Genomic DNA, 24765 nt, shown 5'->3' on the forward strand with positions numbered 1-24765 from the left:
TATTTCTATTGCAGCTTACCTTACAGGTATGGCTTCAGGAGAGCGGAAAGTCCCCCCCCCACACACACATACACATAAAATATTCTTTCAACTGTTCGATATTGGTTCCATGTATTTTTCCATCATTGCAATTCAGTAAAAAGCCAACTGTGCTTTCCCTCTGTTGATATTCACCCCTTCTTGTCAACTGTTGGGAATGGGCCACATCCACCCTAACTGAATTGGCCTCCTTCGCACTGACCCCCAACTTGGTGAGGCAACTCCCATCTTTTCATGTGCTGTATATTTATACCTACCTACTTTTTTTTCCACTCCATGCATCTGATGAAGTGGGTTCTAGCTCACGAAAGCTTATCCCCAAATAAATATGTTAGTCTCTAAGGAGTCACAAGGACTCCTCGTTGTTTTTGCTGTACTTTATAAGTGTAGGTTAAGTTTCTGATTTCATACAGGCAAGGGACTGATCACATGGGCTGAAGACACGCAGTCAGTCAGCAGTGATTGTAGGTCAAATTTTCAAAAGCTTATGTCTCTTTTGAAAATGGCACTTGGGCACTTTTGACATTTTTATCCTAAATACACAAGCAAGGAAATTCAGAGTTTAGGCCAACACTGCTTTTCTTAAACACCAGCTATCAAATGCCTGCAAGGGGCCAAGGCCATTAAATTTAGACATCATCTTGTAAGATGATTTATAAAGAAGCGGCACATCTACCTCTGGAGCGCTGCGTCTAGTTTGGTTCCCCTCACCATAAGCCAATTGAAAATTATATATTCTCTAGAAATATAGTTGAAACTGAGAAGTTTGAGAGTGGGCAACAGAGATTGTTAGAAGTGCAGTGGAATAGTCATAGGAGATGGCAAGAACTAGGATTATTTAGCTTGGAAGTGTAGAATGTGACTGAAGCCAGTTGCTAAAGGTGAAATGATTTGCAAAGCAGATACTGCTGGTGGAGGGTGCACGCATAAGGCTTTGGTGAGCCGAGTTAAGCAAAGCTGGAACTGAAGGAGAGTTTCTAATCCTTCTCCTGGCCTCGCAACCACATTTCCTGCTCACCCCACCCAACACTTCACCTAAGACCAGGTGTTCTCCTTTTCACATTAGGAAAAAGATGAACAAATAGTCCGGTAGGACAGAGCTGCAATGTAGGGAAACAGCAGTGAGATGGAGACATTCACCTATGAGCACTAGTTCATCCAGCCCTAGTCAGCAGCTGTAACCTAAAAGTCTAAGCCGATGGCTACACTAGACAGCTTGCAGCTGTGCCACTGTACGCTCTCTTGTGTAGCTGCACTAAGCCGAGAAGAAAGAGCTCTCCTGTGACTTACTTAATGTAACGAGTGGCGGCAGCAGGAGAAGCACTCCCACCAACATAGCGCTGTCCACCCACACCCCTGAGGTTGGTGTAGCTTACTTTGCTCAGGGGGGTGGTTTATTCACACACCTGCACAACATAAGTTATAGCGACATAAGTGGTAGTGTAGATATAGCCTTTGGCTAGGCCTATCTCTATACTTAAAAGGCTACAGTGGCTCAGCTGTGGCGCTTCCATGTAGACAGTCACTATGGCAATTGGAGGGTTTCTCCTGTTGCTGCAGTTCATCCACCTCCCCGAGAGGCAGTAGCTAGGTTGGTGGAAGAATTCTTCCATTGACCGAGCGCTGTCTACACCTGGGGTTAGGTTAGCATAGCTCCGTCTCTCAGCGGTGTGGATTTCTCACATCTCTGAGAGCTGTAGCGATGCTGATGCAAGTTTTCAGTGTAGACCAGCCCTAAAATCCAAAGGTTGCTTGCCAGCCAGTGTGAAATGAGTCAAGATCACTTCAGTTCAAAGAGGGAAAATGTGTTCACATTAAACACCACTTTTAATAGGCACTTGGGGAGAGAGAGAGAGAGAGAAGTCAAGTATTGAAGAGGTGTGGAGAATCAGCTACCATTTTGCATCCTAGTGGTCCCGCCAGGCCCAAGTTGAGGCCCATGGACAAGGCACATTGTGAGGAAAGTTTGCACTGTATATGCCCCTTCTGCGGATATGACAGTACTGCTGTCAAATTAACCCCGTTCACAAACACTAGAACCACTTTACTAAGGGAGCGAGTTCCATATGTAATAGAGATAACAGGTTTCTTGGGCCTGCTATTTGAGGCCAACAAGAAGCAAGAGAACTAGCCATATACCGGAAGGACATGCAGACACCCTTAAGTAGAAGTTGCAGATAGGAAATCAACACACTAAGAACCCCACTGATTTGCAGTGACAGCTGGTGATATAACTTCAGCACATCCTGTGAGTAGGACAGCCAGGGGATGGCCACACAAAATCTAAGCAATAAGGAGCCCAACCAAAGAGAGCAAATTAAAACCAATCTATGTTGATTGTCACATGCCAAGTGCTCAATGCAGCACAGGCTTCCTGCAGAGCAAATACAGCATCTACTGCCTGGCTAGTAGGTAAAATTGGAGCCTGTCTGAGCCTACGCCTGTGGTGTACTGCGAGGCCATCCATGCCCTCTTCACTTCTTAAATCTACTACAGATTTGATACACTTACAACGCTGTCCAGAACATACAACCCAAGGCAACTGGAGGGCACATAAGACTGAAGAACAAATAAGGGCACTACAGGTTGGGGTGTTCTTTGCTTTTTTAGAATTAGTTATCAAAGCTCTGTTACTGGCTAAAAAAAAACAAAAAAACAAAAAAACAAAGAAACCAATCCTGAAAACAGGAACAAATTCAGCAGGATGACGAAGTACCGCACAGTACTAGGCAGTGTCGGCTCCACAAGGGAGCATGGTTCAGCAAGAGCACTACGCAACTGGGGCCAATTCCAAAGGAAATTGGAAACAATGATTTCCAAAGATCCACCACTTACTCCTGCACTGGTATTTGATATTATACAGGTAAAGTGCCACCCTTGCTTAGATGTGACCATTAAAAACATACATAATTTCTTAATTAAAATACAAGTTTGAGAACACCCAAATACACATACTGAAAAATACCTCAGTGGAAACTAACCTTTCCCAGTGTCCAGGCGGCTGTGCCGGTGATGGCTATCTAGCAAGTGTTAGAGAATTTATTCCCAGTGCAGACGACTAGTCACAGCACCTCTCCATGCTCCAGAGGGTCAGCATGTGTGCTATCTCAGCCCTGGGGTTGGGGTTGGTTTAATGCAATGTAGATACTTAGGGGATCAGAAAGATCGCTGTAATGGTAGGGAAGTTTGAGAGACTGCCGTGCTTTTCCTCTTTTCGCTCCCTCTGTTCCTGTAGAACCATTCCCCTTCACCTCATCCCTCCACGGACTTGTTTGGTACAAGAGAATTCTTTACAGCTCCTGCCATCTGGAGCAGCCTTTCCTTTGCTCACAAGCAGCAACTCACCATCTGTTTAAAAAACTCATCAAGCAAGATTTTCAAAGACACAAAAGGTAGCGAGGCTCTCAACTCCCATTGGAAGTCAATGGGAGTTGGGAGCATAACTAACCTGTGCACCTTTGAAAAAGAAAATCACCTTATGAGAAAACAATTCCCCCACTCCCACGCTTATACCTTTAAATTAATTTAAAAAAAAAAATCTATGTTTTAAAACCTTTTCTTGTAGTTTGTCTGAAAGGTGCCATCCAAAGAGAGAGCTCTTGTATTGAAAATATTTAAAATACACAAAAAATAGCACAGATTTCGAAGTACCATGCTGTTAAAAGATCAAATGACTAGCACAGCCGAGCTCACTGTTGTTGTGTAACTGTGATAGTAAGAAACAAATAGCCAAGTACACAGGATGAGAGGAGGACACATTATAGAAAAATTAAAGCGATTGCACTACACACAGCTAATATGCTTTTTGCTATAAGGCATGAGAGCCATGCCTGCATGCATGAGGTTATTACCATAGCCTCCAGGAAGTCTCCAAGGGAACCTAAAGACAAACAGCACTTTTGTAAATATAACTACAGGAAGTGCAGCTTGCTCCATTTCCTCTGTTTGTCCTCACGTAAGAGCAAATCTGGTATCAGCGTTCCATGATTACTAGACTCCTCTTTGCTCATTAAAGTACTATCCTTGGGAACTAACCTCGTTACAGATAGCTGGATATTTTAAATAATGTCCAGATGGACACCCACACACATCCGCCTGTCATAGAGAACGTGTATCAATGACTGCTGTACTGACAGAAGGTATCAAGTAGCTGTCAAAGGAAAACGTTAAATATAGCACTTAACTGCATAATTCTGTTTTGTCCAAATTGTACAGCCGGGCATTCCAACTTGGAAAGTTCCCTCCTGCATTTCATAGTGAACTTCTCAGCAATCTAAGAAAAGAAACCATGAGGAAAACTAGTTACCTGTTCTGTGTCTTTCTTCTGAGGAAGTTGAGCACATACACACAAAAAAGGAGGTACCAGAATTATACAAATAGTTCTCTCATTTGCCTACGCAGTGGTTGAAAAAAATCTGAAAGAAAATCCAATAGCTAGCCCGTTGCATAACTAGAGTGATTTGAATCAGTGAGCTCTTCACCACACATCTCTGACATGTCAGTTTAAAAATTATCATGCCAAATTCTCAGCTTTGTCAATACAAGAGTGATGCTTAAGATACTAACTCAGAACAGTTTGGTAAAAATTTTCTGCAAGAACTAGAACTGGTAGCTGGTCATAGTTTTTAGATGAAACTGAGACAGTACTATCCAACTGAGAATTGCTTTGCTCTTAATATCGGCTAGTGAATTATTTTGGTTCTTTAAAGTATTTGCAGATATTCAACCCTAGTCCAGCGTCAATGCCTACACACCAACCCCTTTCCCACAAAAAACAAACAGTACCTCTCTGGCAAACCACTATCATGTTAAAAGCAAAAGCTGCATTACTGCAACGTTATAAGGGAGAATTTACACAGAAATCCAGAGCTCTTGTTCCCATAGCTCTGCCACTTTGCACACAGCAATACAAAAAGTCAGATGCATGAGGTGTAATTTAAATACTTTCATATGTAGAAACATTCAAAAATGTGGAAGACTTCTTAATATGGGAATAACTTGCTCCCTGACTTCTTGAATATAAAGTGTCTCACCTATAAGTGGTGTATTATGTAGTTCTACCCTGCCTATGTTTAAAGAAAAAGAAAGGCACTAGCATGGATATTGCATGCATGCTATCAAGTAACATCATATATTTTGATTATTGTTAATGAACATTCATTAAAATAGATTCTAGTTTCTTGGAATGTGAGCCCTTAAGAGCAGTGGTGGGTCAGTGCTTTGAGTTATTCTTTGAAGTACTGGGATAATTGTAGTAGATGTCTCAGAGCGTAAATTCAAATATCTAATTAAACAGGTTTGTTGGGGTTTTTTTTGAATGGCTATTGCAAATATTTCCGTTTGGTGCTCCAATCTGGAATTGCATTCTCAGAGCAATGCTAAAAGACTAATCGGAAATTATGTTTTGGTTTTGTTCATATTTCATGCCCAGATTTGATTATTTTCGGAATTTACTCAAAAATGTTATTCTCACTGAGGACTAAACTCATGGGAAGTTTGGGCTTTAATTTGTAACATTTTGATTTAAATAATTGTTCTGAACTATGGAAATGTTGTGGTAAGTCATAAAGGACCAAATATTCTCTGGGGACTTTCCAAAATTCACCTTTGGGTTGAGAACATACATGAGAAATCTCAAAGCATTGTTTCTGCAGAAAGTTACAGAATTTGAAATTTAGGGTTTATAATGGAAGTTCTTTCAAAAGCCATGAAAGAACTGCAAGAGCAAAACTACAGTATGAAGCCGATTTTATATATAGAAAATCATTAATGTACTTCAAATCTCAAAGGACATGGGAGTAGCAACACCAGTTAATGGTGTAGTGCTGATAGCTGAGGTGAAGTGAGCAGTTGTGATGAGTCACTGGAAAGTTAGGAGCTCCCCACATGCAAGCGACACAAATTTTCAAAGGGATATTTAGCACAGGATCTTCAGTAATGCAGGGGTAAAGATCTAGGCAGAGGTCAGATGAGGACAACACAAAAACCCATGTGTTACCACACTATGGTACAAAAGATGTCAACAGCTCCAAACATTGTCATTATCTGCTGCTTTTTTTGTCCCTTTTACTCCTAAGTAGGAAGTGATATTCATCTTGGATTTTGCACACCCAGTTTTATTTCAATTCCAAGACAGTGACATTGATTAGTTCCATTGCAGGAATTTCTGAACAGTGGTAGATTTTACATACTATATAGAAAACCTATATTTTGCCTTCATGCCATGGTGATAATGCCAAGACATGAGCAGATTAATGGGAAGTGTTAATGAGTATCAGCCTCTGGTTTTAAATGCCTTGCTTTATTTGTCTGGGTCACACTCAGTGATGATTGTTTGTATGCATTCAAGGCCAACTTTACTTCATCCTGAAAATGTGTAGTTCAGATTTAGGACTCGTCTTCAACAAGATGCTTCTGATACTTTTTTCAAATTTGTAAGTTCCAAGAGTTATACTAAAACTACACTTATACAGAGAACTTCTGCAAAGGACTTCAAGAGTTTTCACTTGAGTTTTCTTTTCAAATTTGTAAGTGACCAAAATGTATGTCTCCTATGATACAAAATCTTTAAACAGGTTGTTTTACCTGGAAACATTTCAGTGAAGGAAACCAAAGAGAACCAACCAAGTGACTTTCCCAGTAATGAACTCTGCACTTGGGAACAATGTCTAGCTGGTACATTACAGTTTGCCTCCTTGGAAGTAAACAAAGATACCATGCACACTACCACCTGGTGGACAAGCTACAGAAAAACACTGGTACTTGCCCGGAAAAGCAGTAACAAATCTTCATACTTAATCAGAACTAAAGTACTAGGCAGCATATGGTGCTGGTGAAGTTTTGGAACAGACATGAAATAAGGACATTGCAATTGGTAAATGAATATATCACCGTAGTAAGAGATATTTCTACAATCACTTTTATTAGTTTATGGAAGAATCCCCACTAGTATTTACATAGTGCAAAAAAAGCTATTACTCCAAAAAAGTATGGTAGATCGAACAATTATCCTTCATACAGCAAAAAAGAAAACAAAACCCTTCATCTTTTATAATAATTTTCTACTGTTTAACCTAAGTGTTGCTACAAATGTTAAGACATTAAAGATTAACTGTTTATCTTATTAGAATCTATTAAAAATATATGAACCATTTATGAACATTTAGAAGGTGGGCTGTGCCAACTGTGTTGCTAATTTCAGTGTTATCACTATAAATTTCAAGTTAGACATTCTTACATTTCATTGTGTATGGAAGGGATGGCTAAAAACCCAGATAGGCTGCATCTATGGCTTTCTTCTGCTGGTTTTTGTTTTTGTAAACAAATCTTCACATTGAATTTTAATGATTAAAATATGATCAACATTAAAATCAACTGGATATTTTGATTAGTTGGCACAACTTCACAGAATACTTAACGACAGTTTTAGCAAACAGCAGCTTTTCAAACAATAAAAAACTTTTTTGCATTCATATTTAAAAGTAATGTTATTAAAATTTAAACTTCATGTTAAAGAACTGGACTGAATCATGTGAAAATCCTCACCCACATAAGCATTAGAGATCTCCCACCTTTATGTTAAGAAATCAGACAAGTGCATTATTGAAGAACATTTTCTATAGTTTTTTAATTTTAAAAATATGGGACAAATCCTGCAGTCATTGTTTGGTTCCAATCCTGCAAACACTTACACAGGTGTTTCAATTAAGCATACCAATAGGTCTGCTGAGATCAGTGGAACTACTCGTGTTCCTAAAGTCAAGTATGTAAGTAGGTATTTGCAGGACCAGGGCCTTCATCCTTACTCAGACAAAAAATATATATATATATATTATTTGGTCTGATGAAGGACTACGTTCTCCAGATTTTTTCCCCTAAATTTATTTTTGCACAAATACCAGAAGTGTTATATAAAATAATTTCTATGCATAGTCACCTCTATCAATTCATTTGTAAAGATGCCCTACCACACATTATTTTTCATGTTTTGCCAGATGCATGAAATCTAAATAATCCAATAGCCTTTGAAAGAAAAAAAATGAATATTTGTTTTCTGAATAATCTTCACAACAAAAAAACATATCTATAGTCATATAACTCCAGAAACATCTGTTTTTTGGAGTGTAACAACCTGTATAATAAATTGTATATTTTTTATAGTGAAATAGAAATCCAGCTATCTTAAAAAATTAATCATGGCACTATAAAATAACCTATCAGAAAGGTTATGCTTTTTTATTTCTGTTGCTGATAGAAACAAGATTACCACAAGATCAAGATTATACCTCTTAAGTGCTGCACATTGCAAGGAACTTCCCTAATTTTAGATGCAAATGGACCTCTTCCCAGACACACAGTCATTCCATTCGCAATTATCTCTCATTCTCATCTTATCAAAAGGAAACGTTCTAAATGGATGGTTTCCTTTACTCTGTTTTGGGTTGCCTCTCTAGAGATGATAATTCACATTTTCAAAGATTCTCCTTGTTTGCTGGCAAATAGAGAGGTACTAGATGAGCTGTATCATCTTTAATGAACTCATAATATACTTATGTAATCTGTAGCAAAATTACAATTAAACAGTGGGTTGAAGATTACAAGTAGATTTCCTGTTCGATATAAATGTCAAATCTTAAAATGACTGTCCAAGTTCAGAAAAGACAAAAAAGAAACCTTTGTAATGCTACTACCTCAAGATCAAGAGTTATTTGAATCACTGTCATGGAATAAGCAAAAGGAAATGTACAGATGATTATAGTTTTTTGTAATCCCACTTTCCATTTTGGGAAAATCTAGGTCAAATTCTATCCTTAGTGTGCACAGATGATCTTAGTTGTTGACGGAAGCTGTGCTTACACATCCAAGGGCAAACATTGATCCTCTGTCAGCAGTTCAAACCCCTATCATTTCCTAAATCAACTAAACCTTTCAAAGTGTATGCACAATGAAATCCGCAGTACAAACAATTGGGGTTAATATTTAGGAGGCATCATTCTTTACTCTTTGTATTCCTATAAAAGTCTGTTGCTAATATCTAGGAAGATTATATCAAGGAACTAAGAACATGACAGGACAGCTCTTCAACAATGTCCTGCATAGCATTTGCTATGTCTACAGATACCAAAGTGTTATTTACATAATACTCAAACTCTTTGTTTCCACAATGCTCATTACCATCTGAAAGACAGGACTAGATATTTCCTAAACCTGGAGTCTGATTTTCCCAGTGCAACATGAAATACCGGTATTACAAATACTAAAAAAGTGCCGGTCCCAAGTTACGTAAACTAAGTGTGCAACTAAAATGTCCATTTATTTTGTGTTACTGAAAGTTACTTTTTTTTAAATGGAAGTGGTCTAGAGAATAATGAAGTAGAATTAAAACAAATCTATGTTTGCCATGAAAAACTGTTATTTGTGAAAATGGTTCTTTGGCTACTCTTGTAGTCAAGTCCTTGGTGCTGATGGCTTCAGTACATTTATTGCCAGTACTGGACAAAGTTAGAAAATTCAGACTCTTGGTGCGCAAGGATTAGACATATACTCCATCCCCAATCTGAAATAAATTCGTCACCAGAGAATGGATTTCATTTCAATACTCGGAACAAAAATGGATAATTCTATGGCAGCTTATTCGTTTCTGGCTTTTTTTTTTTTTTGAACCACTGACACCTCTCAGAACTCCAAGGCACTTTCCTGCCTTCCCAGAACAACTACTTTACTACTCTAGAAGTCAACTATTAGGCTGCTACAACTGAGGAACAAGAGTTCACATTCTCAATGAGAATGAATCCTAAAATTGATCCTGAACTTAATATAAAAGTGGCCAGAATCAAAGCATGCAAGTGAACACAACCATATACTTAGCTATTATATCAGTCACACTTACTGTTAAATACTCAGATCACTTATGCCTGTTTTATTTAATGTAAATAAAATTATGCACATCAGCATTCCTGAGGTAAGTGAAAGAATAAGGAAGCAGTCAGTTACTAAGAACAACATGGATGGTGGTCATGGTTAATGGTTCCCTTACTGTGACTCCGCACACAGTGATTTTTAAGTATTTCATTGGAAAAAAGCAAACACATACATTTTGCTATGTGGTTTTGGGTTAAAGTTATTCTAGCATATTGTAACCATCCCATTACAGTCCGCATCTTTTGCAATATACCCTCATAGACCCAACTAAAAGCTGCATCTGTCTTAGCATAAGAATCATGCATACATTTCTCTATAATCTCCTCTTCCTTTTGACTGCAAGAAAAATGTTTTTGGATTTTTCTGGCTTCTCTTTATAGAGAAGCCATTTTATTTCCTGGTATAATTAGAAAATTATGGCCAATCAGGTTAAAATGATTGGGGTATCAGCAATGCAAAATGTTGGTAACTGTTGCAAGTCTTAAAACATAGATCAGCTCATGTGTTGAAAAAAAGATAAACAGTCAAATTTAAGAAGATTTTTGCTTACAATTGGTCATTTATAAATAGTTTCTCCGTTTACAAAAGAAGCTCAAGTGAATATCTAATACTGACTGAAATTTTTACACAGATGGTTTCAATTCTGGGAAATACACAGATACTGATTAAAAGCTAAACTATAGGTTTTAATGAAACAATTAACAAAAGACAACTACAAATATTTGTTGTGAATTAAATACATACATTAAATGTTAAACAGTGCAAAATGTTGAGATGAAGCATACGAAATAATGGCTGCAACCCTTACAACAGTTAATTATAATTTTAAAGAGTTCCTGAGTTTGTGCTTATTTTTACAACATGTAATTGGAATCTGTGTGTTCTTTATTCAAAGAATTGCTGATCGTGGGTTTATGTTGGGCATTACTTGCATGCTTATCAGTTGTCCATTCCTCACCATCAATTACTGGATCTACCTGCTCAGGAGTTTCTAACTCTTCCTCTTCACTTTGTTCTGCATTGTCTCCCTCTGCACCACTAAGGGTCTTCCCAAGTTGAAGGGTTTCCATAGTTCTTTGGGTCTCTGAGACCCAAGATTCAATTCTGCTATTAAGTTGAACCTCTACCGATATAGGTTCATGGGTGTAATCCTCATCATCTTCGTCATCATCCTCCTCCTCTTCTTCAAGCATTCCTGGTACAAGAGTACTGGTGGTACTGGTCATGGAGGAATTCAAAAGATCACGACAGCTGCCATCCAAAGATCCTGTCTCTGTACTCTGCTGTGAGGCCCACTCCAGATTGTCATCTGGCTTCACCTCTTCTTTGTCACTTGGCAAGGATTTTCCATGACTTGCAGTTGAGGTAGTTCCGGTTGTAGCTGTAAGTGGCTGTTTGTTAACAGTGGCTTTCTCAATTTGAACACTGCTAGATTTTTCTGGTGCAGTTATCTTAAATGAGGACTCTCTCTCATTTTCAGAGGTTTCTAACCCATCAGATGTTTCCACCATGTTTCTCCAGTTTGTTTCTGCAAATCAAGACACCACAAGCTCATCAGAAAACTGACACCTTAGAGAGTTTTTGAAACATTTACACAATTAAAAAAAATCCTAAGCTCTTGTTCAAGTAAAAAGCATAAAAGGGAAACATGTGCATGTAACACTATACTTGTCCAAACATGATCACACAGTGAACAGTTTGAAAAAAACCAAGAGCAGAAAAAACTGTTTCATGCTTAAAGAGATTCTCAAACACATTTTGTTCTGAAATTAAAAAAGGTGTTGATGCGCTTGCCTCAGCACTACACTCAGTAAGTAATGGCATGGCTGATGGTGTGTGGGGAGACCACGCAGCAGGGTTTTACTGTCAGTGCCAGAATCCCATGGTAATTTGCCAAAATAGTATTAATCATCATCCTGCTAGTGTCTGTTAATAACTGTTGAATTCTGAACAAGAAGTTAAAAAAAAGCAACCTCTAAGGTAGATCGTAAAATTAAAAAACAAACAAAACAAAACACACTCCAAGTAATCAAGGCATTATTTTGAGTAAAGCGGGTGCTCAGGAAAAAAAAAAAAAAAAAAAAATCAGCAATTCTATTAACAACTTGACCTAGGTTAGACAAGTATTTCATTCTCAACTGGTACTATCCCAGCTGTTACACTATGTGTACTTAAGAGCTGCTGCATAAATCAATCTTGTAGGTTGCTCAGACCATGACAACTCTTCAAAACCCTTCACTGGCTTCCCTTCAACTTCAACATCAAATTTAAGCGAACTGCTCTAGTCTTCAAAGACCTAAATAATTTAGCTCCTGTCTACCTCTCATCTCTTCACTTCCCCAGTCACCCCCCTTTATTCTGCCCTACACACACAACCCCCTGTTCAAATCTCACCACTGGCCTTCATATATCAGCTCAATACCACAGAGAATTTCTCGGCAACTGAAGTGATCCTCCTGTGGTTGGCTTTAGGGTTGCTTGGCATCAACAAAGTATTTGGAACACATCTGAGGATTAGGGCCAATGCCATTATTTGTATGTGGTCAGTTCTAGAAGAACTTCCCCAGAAGACTACTCAGTCTCACCCCGAGAGCCTAACCAATTTGGATCACCTTCTCTAAGGTGTGGAATATATTCTAGACTGGGAAGTATTGGGAGAATTTTTTTCTACCTATAGTTTAATATTTATAGCTATTTCTACTTTAGGTTATGTAATATAAATATACATTTTTAATACTTACCATATTCTTTCTCATTCACTTCAGATATGGGCTCTGAAATAACGCTACAGAATGAAATAGCACTTGCTGCAGAGGGATTACGAGAATGACCCATGTGATGGGGTGCCTTCTTAACATTCTTTAAGGCCTCTTCTGCCTGCTCCTGCTCCATTGATGCAACCATATCTCTGTATGCCTTTCTGGCCTCCTCAGTCAGCGAGACCAACTTATTAAACAGGCTCTAAATATGAAGACATTTTCATATTTGTTAGTTTCTTCATGAACATTTTCACTTGACACATTTTCCCTTTTATTAACAGGTCCTGTACATGCAACCCTAAAGCCTGTCTAGTCAAAAAGAGTGTGCCCTTTATTTTGGGCAATAATCAGTCATGCTCTAAGTTTCATTTTAAGGATGCCTCTGCATTTACACAGCTCAAGTTTTTGCTGCGGTTATTTCTGATGAAGCATGGGTAGGAGGGAAAGAACACTGCCTTCCTACATTGTTTGCAGACTCACAGGAAGAGTTCACTCAGCCTAAAATCCCAAATGATAAAGCTCAGTCTTGCAGAATTTTCCCTTTTTAAAAAACCACTAGTTACTAATTTTTGTCATCTTAAGCCTCTTTGGTCTTACTACTAGTCTTTGCTTCCCAATGGCACAGATCTAATCAGGTTTTATTTTGTGCAATGATTAATAGGTTTGAGCCTATTATATTATGGCACATTTAGATATGGATTATCTACAATATCAAGCCGATAGCCCTTTTCAGTGGGATGTCGCAACATCTTGCAACCCAGGCTTAGCAAAAGATGGAATCACATGTTCAAGGAAACCTCTGATTAGAATAGCAGTCTGATTTTTGCACCAAAGAAACCACCATAAACATATGGAGCCAGTAAAATGAATATTTAATGAAGTTTTCCATTACTGGCCCGCACTTGATATTGAATCTCTTTCCAAATATATGTTAGAACAAAAGATGAATGACAATTTAAGTATTTAATGGGCACTTCCTTCCTTAGCAGGTAACAAAGGATGCAACATGATCTAAAATTCAATATTGTCTGTGGCTAGCTGTTTTAGCACACTCATTGCTGGTAATTTTGTTTCCACCCCATCAATATGTTTATTAAAAACTTTACATCTTGAGAAAAATATTGTTAACTGCTTAATTGTTAAGTGGTTTAAGTTACAGTACATGCTACAATACCTGAAACAAGTTCAGTTACGCAGAAATAATTACATGCTCAATTTCAAAAAGAGTCACAATGTAAAATTAAATAAACATGCTCAACACAAACTGGTCATGTTACACATAACGGTAACAGGTACATGTAGTATCAACAACAAACTATGAATCCTTTATACTTTACTCGAAATCAGAGGAGAGACAGGTTAATACCAATAAGTGCCACCATTTCTATTATTGTGAGGACAAAAGTGCTGTCACCTCAGCATCTTTAACTCCTTGATGCCAGCGTTCATGGTGCAATCGATGAGGTGCCTGTCAAAAATTCCAGGCCTCAGGCATCAAGAGCTATCAGTAATCCTACAGTTTTAGTCAGGGATATGAAAAGCCTGTTCCATTCCCCCATGCTGCACCCTCCATTCTACCCAGAGAATACACATTCAGTGAGATTTTGGGGGTAAGGAAGGAAAGTAGACTAGAAATCTACTGTCACTGGCAAGGGTGCAGGAATGATCTGTATAGTGGGGGGGGCTGAGAGACATTGAACCGAACTGTAAACCTTGTATATGATAGAAACCACTTCAAGCCAGGTGGTGTAGCAGCACCCCCAGTTCTAGCACCAGGTCTATGGATGGTACTGTGACCTGTTAGAGGAGACTGGCTTCCTAGAAACTTCTGGCAGGTGGTGGTGAAGAGGAGGAGGGTATGTGATTACATATAGCTCTAGAAGTAGGAGGAAAACTCATCTTATTTTTCAGTCTACCAGGTACTAAATTCAGTAAGTGTCTGTTTCTCATTCTAACTGTTGTAAATGTGAAAGCTGCTGATCAATACTGTAAATGGGTGATTAAGTTTTAGTGATTACCAAATGACCCAAACATGGATGCTAACATCCATACAGGGAAGATTGTGTTCCTACATCTGAAAAGAGAACGTTAGAATACCGTGCCCAAATTGCAGAAGATGCCATCCAAGAATGCATATAGGCTATCCTGTTTGCTCAGAAAATGAAAATAAAATGAAATGATGGGAAAACTTCAGGATGATTGCCTTTGAAGTACATGGGTGTTCAGTGCACTATTTAAGCGTTGTTTAGAAAGTAGCAACAACTAATATAGTCCTAACACACACAGTTACAGAAGAATTTTAAACTTCCACAATCAGCCACCTTATGGGTTGGTTGACTGAAAAAGGATACATATACCCAGGCTTCCCAACAATACTTAGTGGAATTCATAGGAAGACTGTCTCTACATTTGCATCCAACTACTTTAAGTATGGTGAAACTTACACTGAGAATGAGGGTGAGGAGGACTTTTGATCAGATAGCAGCCAATGGCTGATATAAACAAGGGACTACTAGAGATACACTAAAGGTTACAAAAAGAAATGAAGTGTCAGAGTAATATGGTCAGACTGCAAGGTAAAAAAAAAACGGTCTCAGACTCAAAAAGGCGTCTGACCTAATTTATTTAATCTAGAACCGGAAACCCAGGACAAAACTAAAAAAAGTTATTCAAAGGAAGTGAGACATTTCATTACCAAGTCTCCATGTTCTGAGCTCAACCCATGACCCTGATAGACAACATAAGCAATTCAAGCCAACAAAAATTATGCTAATTCAACTTCTAGATGGAGCTACTATAAGGTGGGTGCAAAACTGGTTGGATAAATTGTTCCCAGAGACAGATATCAGAGTGGTAAAGCTTATGCCCAAATAAATGTGTTGGTCTCTAAGGCACCACAAGGACTCCTCATTGTTTTTGTTCCCAGAAAGTAGTTATCAGTGGTTCACAGTCATGCTGGAAGGGCATTACGAGTGGGATCCCACAGGGATCAGTTCTGGGTCTGCTTCTATTCAATATCTTCATCAATGATTTATATAATGGTATAGAGAGTACACTTATAAAGTTTGTGCACAATTACCAAGCTGGGAGGGGTTGCAAGTGCTTTGGAGGATAGGATTAAAATTCAAAATGGGATGTATTAGTAGGAGTGTTGATGAGGCCTCAACTGAAGTATTGTGTCCAATTCTGGGTGCCACATTTCAGGAAAAATGTGGACAAAATTGGAGAAAGTCCAGAGAAGAGAAACAAAAATGATTAAAGGTCTAGAAAACATGACCTTTCAGGGAAGATTGAAAAAACTGGGTTTGTTTAGTCTGGAGAAGAGAAGACTGAAAGGGGACATAACAATTTTCAAGTACATAAAAGGTTGTTACAAGGAGGAGGGAGAAGAATTGTTTTTCTTAACCTTGGAGGATAAGACAAGAAGCTATGGGCTTAAATTGCAGCAAGGGAGGTTTAGGTTGGACATTAGGAAAAACTTTCTGTCAGGGTGGTTAAGCACTGGAATAAATTGCCTAGGGAGGTTGTGGAACCTCCATCATTGGAGATTTTTTAAGAGCAGGTTAGACAAACCCCTGTTAGGAATGGTCTAGATAATACTTAGTCCGGCCATGAGTGCAGGGAACTGGACTAGATGTCCTCTCAAGGTCCCTTCCAATACTATGATTAATCCTGAGTTTTTCCCATTATCGTCTAGCTTTAAAATGGAAGAATCACATTTATACCCCAAACCTTTTTCTTTCTTTGTCGCAGTTTGTTGCATCCACCAAGTAAGTAAAGTCACGGATGTTAGAACAGATATTAAGACTTGTCAATTTTTAGAAGACTCTCACATGCCTCTCCGGGCAACTTAGTTATCAACTGAGTGTGTTTTTGGCACACTCGGACTGCTTAGGTTGAAACTTCATAGGCATGAAGCTGGAAAAAAAATTAGTGGGTTGTGGAAACTGTATCATATCTGAGAGCAGACAAAGGAAGAGTGGTAGGCCTAATTAGTTTGAATGAGAATTTGATTACATTTCCCTTAGAATCGCAAGCTTTTCATTTTGGACAATGATTGCCCTTTTTAATTTTTAAAGAATAAATGTGTTTACAACATGAGATACAGTTTTTGTTCTGTTTTATTTTCAAAAAATGGCTTTTTTCCTCACTGTTTTCCCCAACAGATGGAGGAAAAGCTCACCACCCTAATTTTAGTGCAGGCAGTAGATGAGCTGTACCTGCAGGGTTGGAGTGGTTATATCACAGGCAGAGACGATCTGTACCTGCCGATAGTGCGGAGGCATAAATAAGGGCAGAGTGAGGGCAGCAGCTTCAGCAGATGTTATTCAGCATGCTCAGTCTGTGTGAGCATGCTCAGTACAAGCAAAGCAGTTAAAACCAGGGGAAGGGGCTGGGGAGAGAGAGATGGACATGTGACCCTGAGTGCCATCTCGCCCACACAGCATTACCTCTGATCACAGGCCAGGATGATATGATACATACACAGGTCACATCTAATATGATGGCAACCCACAACCCTCCCAAGGTGTGTTGACCTAATGAAGCAGAAGCATACACCTCTGATGAAATATGGGGATTTTAGGTAGCTGGTAGATGCCCTTGATACCAGTGCTCCTTTGAGGCCTCCCAGGACCTCTTCTAAAGACCTCCTAATCTTTGTAACAGGCCAACAGTTGCCTTACTTCAAGATGCTGGCATGCCCTACAATCCTGGACATTCCGTGTCATTTCAGCTGGCACTTCAAAAGATGTCTGCCAGCATCTTCCAAAGATTTAGAGGAAGAAGGGGTGACAAATCTTACATCACAGAACTGACAGGGCAGCATGTCAAATTTAAAGAGATAAGCAACTTTAGAATAAATAGGCCAAGATAAAATTGGCATCCAATGCCAGTCAACACTCTGTCTGTCTGTATGTATATGCATGCATGCATGCCAGTTAGCTTGTGAGCCCAAGGGCAGTGAACAAAGTTTGTAAACATGTATTACATGAGAAAAAAACTGAAATGGCATTAACTATTTCACCCATCTGTTCAGAAATGAATTGCTTACCTCAGCACCAGAATAGTTGAAGATTCCCACCACACTAACAGGAACTAGCTTGTTCACACAACGACCAAGAGCTTTACGTCCAAGTGCAAAGACAAAAGGAATCTCTTGCTCTCGTGCCATGGCTATTACGTTATACAGAGCTTCATCCAATCCACCTTAGGAGAAAAAAAAAACAACACAAAGCTAAAGCTTAGAACAGTCATCTTAATAGTGCACTTTGGTCCAATCCAGTATTCCACAGTTTTTGTCAGTGGCTATCAGCTAAAACTTTAGTACACATAGTTAGCCACCAGATATTTAGATTAAACCATGTACTGCCAGAAAGCAGTAAGGCTTTGAATGCAGTGCACATGCAGTAAATTTGCTTGTTTTATTAAAGTATAATCAAGTCTGTTATTTACTGAATATGATCAGTTAATCTGTACACCTAACAATGCTCTGAACCCTCTCATGGTGCTATGTTGTGCACCAAGAATACTAAAGCAGAAACTTTATGAAACTGGATTCTCGGTTTCTTAATAGATCTTTTCCTTCTCTTACATATCTCAGAAAGTTATCATTTGCATTCCCGTAGTGTGCAAAATATACTAGGCACAGTCCCCAGTCCCACATACAGGAAGGCACAATTCCTGCCCCACTAGTTCCTGTAGTTAAAGAAATGGGCCCGAAGCAGAGTGTGGCAGCTTTACGATGGAATTGAAAGATGACCTGTCATGCTTATAGGATAGCATGGAAGATGCTTAAAATGACTCAGAAGTCAACATAATGGATTAACAAGGTTAGCATCACTGGTAGTGTTGGGGAAAATGCAATATACACATAGCATTTATACACTAAAATATTTCTTATTAAAGCACTTGTACCTTTTGACTGGATTTTTTCACAGTTAGGAGAAATGATCACACATTTTATCTTGTTTAACTTCATGTGCTTAGTAACCTCACGCAAACCCATAACAAGCCTTCTCCTTGCTTTAGCTCTCATGGGATCCTTTTGGTAAATGCGTTCTTGGAAGCTGACAAGCTCTTGCAATAGCAAAGTCACACACTCGTCTATTTCTTTACTTAGAACTTGATTACAATACCTGTCAATTCAGAAACCACCACATTTTAGCATATAGCAAATTCAGCAGTGTATCTCATTGCTGTGTGCCTTTAAATGATTTTTGGCAGAAATAATTTTTTTGTTACTTGTTCCAAGTATACTAAATACATTTATTTAGAAGTTAAAGAACTGTACACCTAAAACAACGTAAGGATATTCTGAAAGTGTTTAAAATGAAACCACAGTGAAATAAATTGTCAGTATACAACCCACCCACCCAGAGCCCACAACTTAAAGAGGATAGCTCATTCACACTTATATTTTACAATTCACTATTCCTTGATCAAATTTGATAATCAATAAGGGATGCTTTCGAGCACTGGTTAGTGGTAATTCCACTGTAGTAGGGGTGGATTGTAGCAGAGTTTCCAGCTCCCCAAACTCAAAGTTGCCCTTCATTTGAAATGACTTTTCTGCCTACTCCATTTCTTAAAAGCAGCAGCCTAGCTGAAGAAAATCCCTCAGGAATATTATAACCTGCCCCATGAGAAGCACGTAAGAAACAGAGGGTGCAAAGTGCCAGGGAGTAGTACCTTTTTTACATGGGGGATAGGCTAACTTAAGTTCACCGACAACTTATAAGAGTCCAATAAATTCAAATACAGTTAGAAAATACATTTGACTAGAATACACCTTTAGAATTCAAGTTGAGTAATTCAAAGAGCTTACTCTCTAAATCTCTTGCTGTGAATTTTAGTGATTGTTGAAGATGCCATTGGACTACCTATCCCTGAACTGGCAGGTGAGCCTTGTGACACTGGAGTCATGCAATATGGAGAGTTCTGACTTGCTGGAGAGAGTGAAGTATCACTAGGCATACTTAGCCCCGGTTCTGAAATAAATGAAAAAAAGCTTTGAAACGTCTTAAATATGAAATGTATTTATATATAAAAGCAGTACAGTTTAATATAGGGAACTCATCTGCCACTCATATATCCCTCTCTCTGATTTTTACATATATTACAAATTTCAGGCACCTAATATCTGTCAGGTAAGCCACTTTAATGATATTTGAATATGCATTCAATTACTACATTTGAGCTCTTTTAAAAAAAAAAAAAACAAAAAAAAACCGGTATTTGAGAATACGAGTGAAACAAGAACTACCTGAAGAGGGCAGCAAAGAGTCCTGTGGCACCTTATAGACTAACAGACGTATTGGAGCATGAGCTTTCGTGGGTGAATACCCACTTCGTCGGATGCATGGGTATTCACCCACGAAAGCTCATGCTCCAATACGTCTGTTAGTCTATAAGGTGCCACAGGACTCTTTGCTGCTTTTACAGATCCAGACTAACACGGCTACCCCTCTGATACTCGATACCTGAAGAGAGTAACTTCTTCCAAAAATTAAACTTGTGTGACATTTAAATTATGCTGTCTTTTTGCTGCTTTACTTTACAGTGATCTCCAGAGAGTCATTACCTACTTTTAACATTAAATACATCCTTGCTGTCCTAGCAATCTTTAGAGTATCACTCATTACAATTACCAGGATATCACAATGTGGGTTACAAATCTCCATACCAAAGAGGTAGTGGCTGACAGCTTTGGATGTTCCTTTGCAGTTCAAGAATTAACCACAGTCTTAGCAAAAGTTCAGATAGTTTGCATGAGTTCAAATGACTTGGCATTAAACTTGCATTTTCCCCCATATTGCATATGCCTCCGTACTTGCTGGTTCTAGACAGAAGAGGGAGCACTAGAATGTGATTTGAAAAGTCTGGGTTTTCATGCTTTTTTTGGCCCTACCAAAAGCAGGAGGACCGGAAGTGTCGTGAGAAAGCCTGTTCTAACAAGATTTCCAGCCCAAATTTGATGAGCACAACTAGTTCAGGGAAACATGTTAACTGGACTGCTGCACTTTTTCAAGTTCTTCTATCCCAAATTCATGCCTTATGAAAGCTGTGTCAGGTGCTTTTAACTACCGACTAATACTCAGAAAAAAAACAACATATTACTAATATACATTTAGCATCAGATTCTCAGTTTGCATAAATTGGTATAGCAAATCTGTGGTCACTGAAATAAATAAAGCTATGCAAATTAAGATCAGCTGACGTTCTGGCCCTTGAAATTTCTATTTTAACTCCCTGGAATGTGACAGCAAAGTCAGAAGTATTATTTAACAAAAACCAAACTAGTAGACTACAATACTCAATTACCTAGGACTGAGAGAACTATAAAACTAACAAGAAATGTAAGTATTTGTTGGAACCAATTTGTAAATAAAGATTAAAAGTCTGGCTAAAATGGCAGTTTTAAAACATTTACAAAACTCCAAATACCAAAGAAGAACAGACTCCAATGTCCCACACTGCAGAAGTTCAAGGTAAACGAGGAGTAAATGGGTGACACTGAGTAAGTTTAGGTTATGGCTAAATATCAGAAAAGCTTCCAAATTAAGGTCTATTACAGAGAAAGCGTCTCAAATGGAAAGTGGAAGACTGATTTATTTGAAAAAATTAGACCTGACAAAGCACATGAGAATCTTGAATAGTTGAGGGATGGACAAAATGGCCTCAAATAGGTCTTTTTCATCTAATTTCCATTCTTTCATAAGGGAAATAGCTGATCATAAAATGTATAACAAGCTAATGGTAGCGGACTTTGTTACATGTTAAAAATAAAAGCAAAAAAAAATGTATAGACACTTCAATTTAAAACAATTATTTTTAAAAATCTTAACACAAGAGAAGACTCTTACCTTCTTGAGAGGCTAACTCCTGAGACTGGTCATCAGTCAAACATACATGCACCTCTTTCTGTTCATCAGATCCCAGAAGACTGTGATCTGCAGATAAGCGTCCTTTCTTTTCTTCTCTCTCTTTTAAAATAATCTAGGAACAAGGTACTAGTTTTCAATCAATTAGAAACCTGTAAGTATTACAGATTGCTACAATGAGGTGAGAAGCTTCCCTCACACAGAAATAGGGAAAAAATCATCGTTTGTTTTAGAGACTTTTTGTTCCTGAAAGTGAACCTAAACAACACATTTTAAATCTGTTTGATGGATGAGAAATGGCACTCTTCATTTTAGTAGTTGCAATAAGGGAACACCACAATACCAGAGTATTTTTAAAGTAGTAGTGTTGCAGGAAGGGTTTTTTCATAGCTTTTGTTTAAAATACTTTCCAAACACTCTTTCAAACTTCTATTTGGTGAAGAGCGTTCATCTTTGTCACCACTACCCACCCCGACTCTTATAACACCTGATGCAAGAATGCAATAAAATTGCAACAGAATCTTATCACTTTGTCTGGAAATTGTTTTGAAAAGCATCAAAAAGTACCACAATACAAAGTGCTGAGACTATATGGCTATTAGCCTTTATCTTTGATACTTTGATATTTTATCATTTACTGTATCAATGACAGATGCCAATACTGTAATGAATAATGAAAAATATGGGCTAGATTATCAGCTTTGTTGCATTCCCTAGACAGTCAGTCTATAAATCACTTGCTTCTGTTTCCTCTCCCACCCTTCACCAGACACACAACCCAGTGCTGGGTCTGTTCTAGGGATATGTCAGAAGCATGCTGTACTCCAGCAAGAGCTGCTAGAGAACTATTCCTTTAGGGGCAAGTTGGTCCCCAGCTGTCCTAAAGATCAGGGGATCACAATTCAGGCGTTCATGATTCCCAATCCCACTAGGCCACAACTAAAACATTATTAAGAGAATTGTTAGTCATGGTTATTTGTTAATCTTGATACTTGGATCAAGACAGTCCCAAAACAGTTGCATGGTTTACCTTTTTAAGTGCGGTCGGGCGCTTTAGTTTGGAAATTTCTCTCTCTTTTCCTCTTTTTACTTTTGGAGCAGTTGAGTCCAAAGGATTAAGACAACCCACAGATGGCTGTCCTTTAGTTAATGACTTTCTGTTGGTAGATTCTTTGGTATGAAAAGGTGCACCACCGCCAACTAAATGTAGGCAAGAAAGATAGTCTCACTAAAAGATACTACTGAAAGAAAGTCCAGATACTTTCAAAATTTCCACTAACGAATTCTCACCAAGTACATTTTCCTTCCTTTTGCAGGGGAAGGGGGAGGTTATGACAAAAAAGTTACATCACCAAATGTTGATGTTTTCATATTTACATATTTCTTCAATTTAGCCTCATGTTTTAGGAAACTGACTACTCATTCCAGGAGAAAAAGAAGGCTAGACATCACATTTAAGAGTAAGATGGAGTTTGTCTCAAATGACATGTAAATATCATTTTTCTAGACATGAATATGTAATCTGTAAATACTTGTTAGTTATAATAATACGACAAATTAAGAAGGGAAGGTAGAATTTAACTGACATTATTTGGAAGAAAAGATTTTACTGTATAGCAACAGGCCAAAAAAAAAAAAAAATTCATTTAAAAAGAAGCCTACATCAAAGTTCTTTATAGCACTTTGTTAGATACAACCTTGCTGGTCAGTATTTATGAATGGAAGACTCCTTGCAAATTAGGGAATACAAAAAGTACATTTTGTTCCTTTATTTCCCAGAGATGGTTCATAGTACTTTATACAATAGCACTTTAATAAGTGTTCAGGCAAAGGGGGCAATTGCCCAAGGGCCCGGGCAATTTAAAAGGGCCTGGTGGTCCCCGGCAGCACAACAGGGCTAAAAGGCTGCCTGCCCTTGCTCTGTACCGCTCCCAGAAAACGGCCGGCACATCCCTGTAGCCCCCGCCACAAGCACCGACTCCACAGCTCCCATTGGCCAGGAACTGCAGCCAATGGGAGCTGTGGGGGGTGGTGCCTGTGGGCAGCGGTGCGCGGGGACCCCTTGGGCCTCCCACCTAGGAGCTGCTGCCACAGGGGTGTGTCGGTCACTTTCGGGAGCCGCCCGAGGTAAGCGCTGACCCCAACCTCCTGCCCCAGCCTAGAGCCCGCACCCAAACTCCCTCCCAAAGTCCGACCCTGCACCCCCATCCAAACTCCCTCCCAGAGCCTGACCCCACACCCTCTCCCACACTCAAACTCCCTCCCAGAGCCTGCACCCCACATCCCATCTCTCTCCCAGAGCCTGCACCCTGCACCCCAGCTCCCTGCCCCAAACTGGTGAAAGTGAGTGAGGGAGGGTGGGGGAGAGTGAGCGACGGAGGGAAGGGGAATGGAGTGAGCAGGGGGCGGGACCTCGGAGAAGGGGCGGACAGGGCATGGTCTCAGGGAAGGGGCAGGGTAAGGATCTTTGGGTTTGCACAATTAGACAGGTGGCAACCCTAATGGGTGGGCATGTGGAATTACCTGTGTATGAGAGGGGCCTGGTATTGGTGAGCTGACGGGCTTTCATTGCTTGTTGCTGTTTCTCAAGCGCTGCTAACATATCCCCTAAGTCTAGCTGCACGGGAGCTTTACTCTTCTTCCCAGCTGCTTTTGATAAAGCCTCCTGTTACATGAACACAAGACACAGTTCACCTTTATGTCTTTTTATCAATGATCAGTAGAAGACAGCATCTATTTTAAACAGACATTATTGCTATAATAGTGTATGAAGGAATGCTGTCTGATGATGGTTATTCCTCCCCTAGCAATTACTACTTGAAAATGTAACAGACCTGGAGTTTCTTCTGCTCCATACTTATTTCTGAATATTCTTGGGCTGTGGCAAGTGCTGCTGCCAAGGCTTTCTTCTTTTGACTTTTTGCACGTTTGGGTACAGAGGTTGTAATAGGAATTGGAGTTTGGACTATATTGATTGGAGAATTTTCAGGTAAATCATCCAGCTAAGGTTGCAGAAGAAAGAGTATAAACATAATTACAAGCTGTTAAAATAGAAAAGGAATTATTTATCTGAGACAGTAGCAAAAGAATTATGCAAAGTAGAGAACTAGTCCATTTAGCAGATATACTACCTATCAAACAAGTAACATATAGCTGTGACACAA

The 24765-nt window shown here is 39.0% G+C and overlaps 1 protein-coding gene across 1 annotated transcript in view; it reads right to left on the reverse strand.

Moving 5' to 3' along the window:
• Window positions 1-6985: 6985 nt before the first annotated feature.
• The window catches only part of SECISBP2L (SECIS binding protein 2 like), a 43312-nt gene continuing 25532 nt past the window's right edge, over window positions 6986-24765 (reverse strand). The window contains exons 10-18 of the mRNA XM_024200544.2: window positions 24436-24603; window positions 24125-24266; window positions 22632-22801; window positions 21584-21716; window positions 19546-19708; window positions 18636-18856; window positions 17773-17927; window positions 12702-12921; window positions 6986-11488 (exon numbers count right to left, since the gene is read on the reverse strand). Coding sequence (XP_024056312.1) covers window positions 10815-11488; window positions 12702-12921; window positions 17773-17927; window positions 18636-18856; window positions 19546-19708; window positions 21584-21716; window positions 22632-22801; window positions 24125-24266; window positions 24436-24603 — 2046 coding nt within the window. The 3' untranslated portion in view covers window positions 6986-10814. The remainder of the gene's footprint in view (window positions 11489-12701; window positions 12922-17772; window positions 17928-18635; window positions 18857-19545; window positions 19709-21583; window positions 21717-22631; window positions 22802-24124; window positions 24267-24435; window positions 24604-24765) is intronic.

This window comes from Terrapene carolina, unplaced genomic scaffold (assembly GCF_002925995.2).
Source record: "Terrapene carolina triunguis isolate 2854851 unplaced genomic scaffold, T_m_triunguis-2.0 Scaffold67, whole genome shotgun sequence".
Taxonomy (NCBI): Eukaryota; Metazoa; Chordata; order Testudines; family Emydidae; genus Terrapene; species Terrapene triunguis.